Source organism: Papilio polytes, unplaced genomic scaffold (genome assembly GCF_000836215.1).
Source record: "Papilio polytes unplaced genomic scaffold, Ppol_1.0 DF820844.1, whole genome shotgun sequence".
NCBI lineage: Eukaryota > Metazoa > Arthropoda > Insecta > Lepidoptera > Papilionidae > Papilio > Papilio polytes.
The window spans coordinates 1020676-1030923 of NW_013528360.1; the positions used below are offsets into that span (position 1 = coordinate 1020676).

The following is a 10248-nucleotide window of genomic DNA, read 5'->3' on the forward strand; positions in this document are numbered from 1 at the left end:
GTATGTACAGTTAGGGAATGTGACGGTGTTCTACTTCAAAAGCATTCGTTTGAATATTTTGTACGCATTGAGGCGTAGAACAAAAACTAATGTAACACAGCATTTAAATATCTGTACGAAAAAGGTCTTTCTTTTGTTTTTCAAATTATCTGCGACGTAATTGGCTATTTTTTTAAGAGGTGGTGTTTGTCTCATTGGTAGGAACGTTTCAAGTATAACACCGCGGACTTCCACAACTGTACACAAGTAAGATAGAACATTTACGATCAATTAAGCTCAAAAAGCTCTAATCTAACCGAGCGGAAGTATTTCCGTTCCGAGTTGCAATTAGCTGAATCAGTTAATGTATACTCTAAAGCCAGTCTAGACAGTGCTAAGAAACCTAAGCTATGTTTTAATTGCTTAAGATAACTCTCGACCTTTGGCAGATGTGAGGTAAAGTTCAATATTCCTATATTTATTGTTATAATGTAAAAAATCATACTAATATTATAAATGCCAATGTTTTGATGGATGGATCTTTTTTAGAGTTTATAGCCCAAACGCCTGAACGGATGTTGATGAAATTTCGTATAGATTTAGAGGATAATCTGGAAGAACGCATAGGCTACTCACATTAATTTTTTTAACTCCATGCAGATGGATTCGCGGGCGAAAGCTAGTTTCAAATAATTAAGTCAACATTTTCTAAGTACACTGAAGTTACACGAGCAAAGGTTAAGTATTTATTTATATACAACGATTATAAGAATTCAATATCATCTATTTGATTTCTAACCCCACTTAGAAGCTTCGATAAAACTTGGCAAATTGAGGTCCTAAGCAAATAAAAATATTGAGTTCCCAAAGCCAACATGCTCCCTCCTCGGTAAAACCCGATTATTATTTGATTTACCTTCCTTAATCTTTGATCGCTTAAAGGTTTAAGCTCTTAATACTTTTAATATAATAAAGTAGAGAAAGCTTCCGACTGTACAATTTTCGAAACTTACGGCCGAATATTGAAACGAATCTTAAACAGTTCGCTTCGTAAACGCCGCTTACAACTAAAAGAAGTCAAAGTTTTATTAGACTTTTGAATTTTATGCGTGTCATTTCAAACAGGAGCGTCGATGGCTCAATGGTTTAAGCACTTGACTTGTAATCTACAGGTCTTGGGTTCGAATCCCGCCATGTACCAATGTGATTTTCGATTTTTCGAATTTTCATATGCACATAAGTTACCCGACGTTCTTACGGTGAAGGAAAACATCGTGATGCAACCTGCACATATCGGCAGAGAAATTCAAAGATAAGTGTGAAGTCAACCAACCCGCACTTGGCCAGCGTGGTTGACTATGGCCTAGTCACCCTTATTTAGGGTAGGCTCCGAGCCCCTCGGTGGGGACGTATGGTGAGCTGGTGATGTGATGATTTTAAACACTATTACATGTTTCACTTTTTTATAGATCCCAAAACTAGTAGACTTTTTTACTTAGTTTTTTACACAATGGTATATTGTATCAATATATCTTAGTAGTATGTCATGGAGGAAAGGAAAATGTATTAAAAATTGTAAACTTTATCTGCTTACGCTTTAAATAACTAAAGATTATATTACCCAGTTTTAAAAACATTCCAGGAACTATATAAAATAACAATAGTTTATGTAACGTTAGCGCTATTAAATTACACAAAGGCACTATCATAAAATTGCCGGGAAGTTTGCGACATCAATTACGTACGGGGCACTATTCATTGTAGAGCCAGGACAAATTCCACATTACAACCGAATGAACTTTCACAAGGAAAATTTAAACTTCTCTGTATGTTTGTAATGTGTTTGACTCGGTAATAATATTTATAATTAAACTGTAATACGTTTAAAATAAAAACGTGCTTGAAATTACGTCTTGTGACGTCATTGGTCTCAAATAATTTCGATATAACAAAACAATTGGTCATCGACCTCCCCTTTTCTATAATGAGTCGACACAATATGTACGCTTCCATACATGTATTCACCGAGTAATTTATTCACTAAAATACTCTCGTTTTTATTTTTGCTCCACTGAACTATTTTATTGTTCAGATACGTTTAATTACTAAGGTACTTGCAACCCGAATAAATTAATACTCACTCCTTGCATAATGTCATCCTTCAATGTCGACAACTATTGCATACTAGCTGTCCCGGTGCGGCTGCATCCGCATGAAATTATAAAAAAATTATTTCATTATTTACATTTGTCCAATAGCAAATGTCAAAATGACATGACAAACCTTAGCAATCTTTCTTCCTTGTTGTTGGCAGCAAATTATGGTCTCTTTCCCACATTAGGGCTTTTATCCAAAATATTTACCACCTAAGTTTATTTGCGTGAAAATATATAGCCTAAAGCCAGACGTAAGTGTAGGGCTTTTTATTAAAAAAAAGAATTAATCAAAAATATGCTGTAATTGCTGACATCTAAGGCAACAAAGAAATGTATGTTTACGCTTTATTATAATAGTATAGATAAAAAGTGTACAAATATTATTATAAAATACAATTGTATTAAAATATTGTACAATTTTCTAATAATTGAAGCGAAAATACTTGAATAAAGTGCGCAACTCATCTCGGAATTGTGTTGCGCAGTTAATGTTTATCCACAAACAAGAAACTACTGCGATATTACTTCAATTTCTTTCTCTCTACTTATCTTTGAGTATTTACAGTGACACACGGACGTAAAGACTGACCAACATGTATTACATCGGGTCATTTAAAAACAATAAGTGTAAAAAAATAAAAACACTATTTAGTACATAAATAAGGGAGAAAGTGTGAAAACAATTGCAAATTGAATACAAGGCCTCATACTCTGGTTACATATATTAATAATATTGCTTGAAAAAACTAATTTAAAGTAAGCGACATAGCAGATAAAAGTTGTGTGTCGCTCAAAATTTTATCAATTCTTTTTAATTTGCATTTATATTAACTAAATAATATTTACAACACACTGCAATAATCAGGTAAACATAAATGTAACAAAATTGATTCAAATATTATCTAAGCCTTTGTTTAAATATTTTTCTAAATTTACAGATATATTTCGAAATTCCATGAGTAAAATTAAAAGAAATGATATTATTTTAAGTCATTTTTAAACTGATATAGATATGATATTTACGGTTTATGAAATGATACAGATTTTGTTTTCTGTGCGACGTTCTTCAGAGCGGTGTGTAGTCTCTCTACGTACAATCTAACCGAAGAGATGCGATATAAATGCTGTAACTCTCTGGGGTACTGAACGACGGCATTCAGTAAATGTTGGCTGCTGAACTCAGATTACAATCGTCCTATACTTTTTTAGATTTAGGCCTTGATAAGGTACGGAGACTTTAAAACTTGCATGTATCATCATCATCATCACCAGCTCACTATACGTCCCCACCGAGGGGCTCGGAGCCTACCCTAATAAAGGGTGACTAAGCCATAGTCAACCACGCTGCACTGCGGGTTGGTTGACTTCACACATATCTTTGAATTTCTTCGCCGATATGTGCAGGTTGCATCACGATGTTTTCCTTCACCGTAAGAACGTCGGGTAAATTATGTACATATGAAAATTCGAAAAATCCAAAATCACATTGGTACACGGCGGGATTCGAACCCAAGACCTCTAGATTACAAGTCAAGTGTTTAAACCACTGAGCCACCAACGCTCTTGCATGTATAAATTAATTATATTCCCTATTTTAATGTATTTAAAGTGTAACTAACTGTTGCTCGCGACTTCGTCCACGTAGAAATAAAAAATAATAGCCTATTTACTCACGGATAAACTACCTTTCTGACGGTGACAGAATTTTTAAAATTAACCCAGTAGTTTTTGAGTTATTTCAATACATATAAAAATAAACATCTTTCCTCTTTAAAATGTTTGTATAGATATTTTTAGGTAAAAATTACTTGCGTCTTGTACAAGTTTTACCTGACCACTTCGAATGTTCAAATAACTGCAATTAGTACTAATGGTGTGTAGCCGGCTTTATGCAGCTATAAAAATGATTATTAGTTTTACGCAAAACACAGCCCAAATAAAGTAAGATTCCTAGATTATTTAAAAAAGGACTAGTTACAATTATATATTTAACCTAAAAAGGTCTTACTGTAATATATTCATTGAAATGTAAATAAAATAAACAAATTAAAATGTTAAACTGATATGATACAGAATTACAATTTCATTGACCTTAATTCATATTTATTACTTAAAATTGATAAGACGAAACTTAATTACTTTTTAATTTTAGAGATACGTAAAATTATTAAAGAGACCTCTTTGTAGAAACTATTAAAAAGCTATAAAAACGTTGAAAATCTAAAACCGATACACTGATCCATTAAATTTAATTTATAAAAAAAAAATCGTCTTCAAGTATTTCGCATGCCGACGCGAAAGCGGATCGGAACCGAAGCGAATTCCATTTTTAATACTATTATGAGACTAGACTTCGATATTGTTTGTTCAAAACAAGCTAATGAAACCAAATCTAACATTAGTAAAGTCAACGATCTGTTTTCACAAAATCTTTGACGCTTCTCATTTGAAGAAGGATGTTAGTTATAAATGTGGAGAGGTACATCGGTAGAGGTAGACCTAGAAAGAGAGGAATGGATTGCGTAAAAGGTGACATGATCAAGAAGGGAGTGATGACTGAGATGACGGATGATGGAGTGCTTTGGTGGACGAAAACCCGGTGCGCCGACCCTACGGAAGTAGGATAAGGCAGGGGAGATGAGGATGATTTGACGCTTCTCATTTGTTTTGTCTTTCGAGTATGTAAGCTACCATTAGTAAAGGTTCCCTTCAGTTATATTTACAATCAGACTGCACTTGTATATGCAAATCTGATAATTGTAAAGTACTCTGTACAATCCATACAGATAAAACTAAAGGTCCACACTTACATCTTATTAAAATTTATTTTTCAAATAAAAACATACGCAAAACCAACACACGATAGCACATTTTCCTTAATTATAAATGTACATATTTAACGCTTGAATGTAGAACAAGAGTCTTAATTATAAAAATAATTTGACGTTAGTTAAACAACTGTTTTATTAAAACGTATCTAGTTAAACACACATGATCATCAGAGGCACTACAGCCGCGGGTGGGCCTGGGCCTGGTCTAGTAAATTCCTCCATATCGGTCTATCTTGGGCTTAGTTAAACACACGTGTCGTTAAAAATATTTTAAGGTCTTTAGTGGATCAAAACTATTTGACATTTAGTTCATTCTTTTTATAACATCGGGTGCTAAAATATAACTTTATTTACAGTTTGTAATAATATAAATTACATCAAACGATTTCGGATTTGAATTTTAAATCGATATTGAAATCGATGATGAATTTTTCATTCAAGTGTATTATAACCTATGTTTTGATACTCTTTGGTATAAAATGTGGAGGGTACAAGATATTGGCCGTGTTTCCCATCCCTGCAGGAAGTCATAGGATATTAGGGAATGGGGTAGTCAATCACTTGCTTAAGGCGGGACATGAGGTATGTATTTTATTCATTTATTTATTACTATGTTTTGCAGATCCGATTTACTGTGTTCGATTCTTGAATCATAAAAGAAGTTCGGACAAGCAGGTGATTGACCCACTGTGCCCTAGGCTGTTGACGGCGGATAGAGCGAGCTGGCGGCGTACTGTGGACGCCCTCTGCCCCAGTTTGGGGACATAGGAATAGAAGAGAGAGATGTTTTGCAGACGACTTCATCCACATAAAATTACATATATCTATATCTATGTTTGATATTATAAAGAGGAAAGATTTATATTTTTGGATTTTTGTATGTATTCATATAACTCAAAAACGACAGGGCCGATTTCAAATATTCTTTCACCATTAAAAAGCTACGTTATCGCCGAATAACATAGGCTATGTTTTTACTATTTTTTAGTTACACGTGGACGAAGTGGCGAAGCAACATTTAGTAAAAAATTTAGTCTTCTCAGTGATAATGTAGCCTTTTAAACATGAGTTTTAACTTCAGTATTTTAAAAAATAATTGATATTTCAGGTTACTTACATCACGCCGTTTCCTGAAAACAAAACCGTTCCTAATCTCCGATATATTTCAGTCATTGATAATATCAACCATCTTAATGGTATATTTATAACTAGTTATTTTACTTTAAAAACATTAAATAGTACATAATAGGTACTATCGGGGTATCTGACGGTGGTCCACCTTAAAAACTATAGACGTTATATACGCGCGATGATGCGGAACGATAACTAAGAGGAAGCATCTTCAAATATATTTATACGCAAAAAAGTCGGACTGTGTGTTATTTCGTCGTTTGCACAACTAATTGCTATTGATTTTACAAGATAATTTTCTGAAAGTGGAACGCCGCGGAATTCCGCGATTGTACCTAAGAATGTTCAGTTTTTTTAAATCTAAAATTCTTTATAATCATAGTAAACTCAATACGAAACTAAACAATAATTTTATATTCTAGTTACGTTGATAAATCTAAAAAACCTGATGACGAGAGACATAGAAATGGATCAAGACAATATCTTCAACATGCTGATGAATCTTACGAGAAATACTTTAAAAAGCGAAAACGTATCGGAACTTCTTAATGATCCGACTGAGAACTTCGATTTGGTGTTAGCTCAGTGGACGTTCAATGAAGTATTTAGCGGGTAAATATAAATGTTTCCATATAAAGTGTTTGTATAAAAATTTACTCTCGTCTCTATCCTTTTCCTTAAAGTGACAAGGATGGGAATATTTTCATAAGCCGAGTTTAACCAGTAAATAATTACTAGTTACGTAAACTAGTTAACGTAAAGTGTTTAGAATTTTTATATTAATGATGTGGACGATTAATAAATAAAAATTTTCATCATAATAATTGCGAAATATTGATATTTTACCTCACTCAATTTTCTATAAACTCTTATCTATGTCTTTAATTATATTATAAAGAGGAAAGATTTTTATTTTTGGATTTTCATATGTATTAAAATAATTAAAAAACTACTGGGCCGATTTCAAAAATTCTTTTACCATTAAAAAGCTACTTCGAGTAACATAGTCTATATTTTTTAATTTCACGCGGACAAAGTCGCCAGCAATAGTATTTAATATTTTAATTACATAAAACGTTTGCTTGCAGTTTTGCAGCCGCATTTAACTGCCCATATATTTGGTTCTTTCCTTACGAAGCTAGTTTTACTGCACTAAGTTTGATCGACGAAGCGACCAATCCAGCTTACACCGCTAATATCGAAATGAGGGATATACCTCCTTTCACCTTTTGGCAGCGCTTTAAGCTGCTGAAATTCCAGATAACGAAGACATGGAGAAATTACTTGTAAGTATAAGTACATTTAATCGTCGTGTTATTTTAAAATATCCGAGCGTAGTGCTGTAATTATAATTTCTAACAATGATTAGAACAAGAAACAGTTTTTTGTGTGAAACACATTGAAGCTCAAGTAAAATCTTACTAAAATTTCAAATGCGTAAGTTTAGATGGATGGATGTTTGCTAGTTTGTAGATTAAATTGCTGAAAGGATCCGATGAAGGCACAGATGTAGAACTTTGTCTGGAAGAACACATATTCTACTTAGTTTTTTTTTAATCCCGCGCGTACGGAGTCGTATCAGTAGCTCAGTGGTTTAAGCACTTGACTTGTAATCTACAGGTCTTGGGTTCGAATCCCGCCGTGTACCAATGTGATTTTCGATTTTTCGAATTTTCATATGTACACAATTTACCCGACGTTCTTACGGTGAAGGAAAACATCGTGATGCGACCTGCACATATCGAAATTCAAAGATATGTGTGAAGTCGACCAACCTGCACTGGGCCAGCGTGGTTGACTATGGCCTAGTCACCCTAATTTAGGGTAGGCTCCGAGCCCCTCGGTGGGGACATATAGTGAGCTGGTGATGATGGTGATGATGATGTACGGAGTCGCGGGTCGAGAGTTCCATTCATAGTGCAGCTCTTGAAAACTAATTTAATTCTTTATTTTATATTTTAGCTATCAACGATACATCGAAAATGAAGTGTTTGATAATGCTTTCAAACCAATATTAACAAAGAAGAATAGAACATTACCAGATTATGAAGTGTTGCGTCTAAACGCTTCTCTAATCTTTGGAAACTACCACGTGTCTATGGGACAGGCAATAAGGTTGCCACAAAACTATATTCCTATCGGTGGCCAACATATCGATGAAGTTGTACCGGTATTGCCTAAAGTAAGTTTGTCACAACCCTGATTGTATTATTTATCAGTTTAAAGACTTCTTTTGACTAAAAAACCACAAATTCTTGATTGATCAGACCACTAATATTGTTAGTAGCAGTTCTACTAACAAGCATTTGATTCTAAAAGTGGGCGCACACCTTTGACTAAACTATCGCACAACAGTTGTGCGATTGTCGATTGTTTCGCAGCCAATTCAACTGTTTAGTTGCACAACTAGAAATCGAGTAGTGTAGCACCTCCATATAAGCTCATAGGAATCAATGCGACTAAACAGTCGTGCGATACTTTAATCAAAGGTGTGCGTCCGCTCTAATAAATCACTCAATACTTTGTCAATGTAGGAATTGAAAAATATCATGGATGAAGCAACAAACGGCGTTATCTACTTTAGTATGGGATCAAATTTGAAAAGCAAAGATCTACCCGATTCCATTAAACAAGGACTCATAAAAATCTTCAGTGGATTGAATCAAACTGTTTTATGGAAGTTCGAGGAACCTGTACCTAATCTACCTAAGAATGTCCATATCCTACAGTGGGCACCACAGTTAAGCATATTATGTAATTATTTTTCTATTCTATTTTCTTTGAATAAACTATCGCACAACAGTTGTGTGATTTTCGATTATAGATTGTTTCGTAGCCAATTCAATTGTGTAGTTGCATCAAAAATCAAGTAATGTGCGGACCTTCATATAAGCTCATAATAATCAAAGAGTGACCAAACAGTTGTACGATTGGATTTAAAGGTCTGCGCGCGCGCTTACTCAATTCTGAACAAAAGTTTTTTCTTGTGTCTGTGCGGAAAAAACTTTGAAACTACTCCAAGGCTGTCTTATCTTACTAATATTATAATAATATCTTACTAATAATAATTTAAATGGATGGATGTTTAGTAGAGTTTGCCGCCTAAACGGATATACAGATGTCGATGTAATTTGGCAAAAATGCAGGGAATTGTCTAGAAGAACACATAACCTTCTCCAGGGTGATGCATTTCAAACTTTTATATCATTCCAGCTCATCCTAACTGCATCCTACTGATCAGCCACGGCGGTCTACTATCAATGAACGAAGCAATTCATTTCGGAGTACCACACATATCTATACCAGTGTTCTACGACCACCTGTATAATGCTGATAAATCCGTGAGCAGAGGAATTGGAGTCAAGGTTGATCTTACTGATAACTTAGCTGAAGATCTGAAGGAAGCTATACATGAAATGCTAAATAATTCTATGTAAGTATCCCAAAGAGATATACGTAAGAAAGAAGGTATTTTGTTCGCTTACGTAGATGTATGAATGTGGTAGAGATGAAAGAAATGCGCCAGAGACAGGAAATGTTTTAATTTATAATTTCTGCAACCCCTTTTTGCACAATCGCAGAAATCCGTGATGTTCCTCTTCAGGAAATATTGTGTGTTCATTGCAACAAGACAAATTCCACCTCTACCTACAAATTAGATAGCAGTAAGTGCAAATTAAGGGATAATATGAAAAAGAAACTAGCCGTGTTTCACTTACTAATTTATCAGTTATACATTTACATTTATAAGCTGCGTTGTATTATATTTTATTCCGCCTCTCGTTTTAAAATGTCTCTACTTCAACTTGTGTAAGAAATCTTTCTGCACCCACCATTTATTTCGAATCCCATCATTAGGTACCGAGAACGTATGAAGGAAGCATCCTTCATCTACCACCACCGTTTGGCACCACCAGGTAAAGTCCTGGTCCACTGGGTAGAGCACGTGATAGCCACCAAAGGGGCTCTACACCTTCGTTCACCAGCTCTCCTGATGCCCTGGTACCAGAAGATATACTTAGATCTAGTTTTATTGTTAGTTCTAGGAATAATACTGACGTTATGGATTTTACGTAGATTGTATTATATAAAAATGCAGTATAAAGTAAAAGCTAAAATGCTATGATTTAAATAAATTATTGTAAAAGAAA

General features: G+C 34.3%; 1 protein-coding gene across 1 annotated transcript; it reads left to right on the top strand.

The window, feature by feature from the left end:
* The first annotated feature begins 5145 nt into the window (after positions 1–5145).
* On the top strand, positions 5146–10248 carry LOC106110141 (UDP-glucuronosyltransferase 3A1-like). The gene is made up of 9 exons (XM_013291856.1): positions 5146–5241; positions 5323–5548; positions 6075–6162; positions 6520–6709; positions 7186–7383; positions 8060–8279; positions 8632–8851; positions 9311–9530; positions 9956–10248. Exons 2-9 carry the CDS (start codon positions 5387–5389, stop codon positions 10221–10223), a joined length of 1566 nt encoding a protein of 521 aa, XP_013147310.1. The 5' UTR covers positions 5146–5241; positions 5323–5386; the 3' UTR covers positions 10224–10248.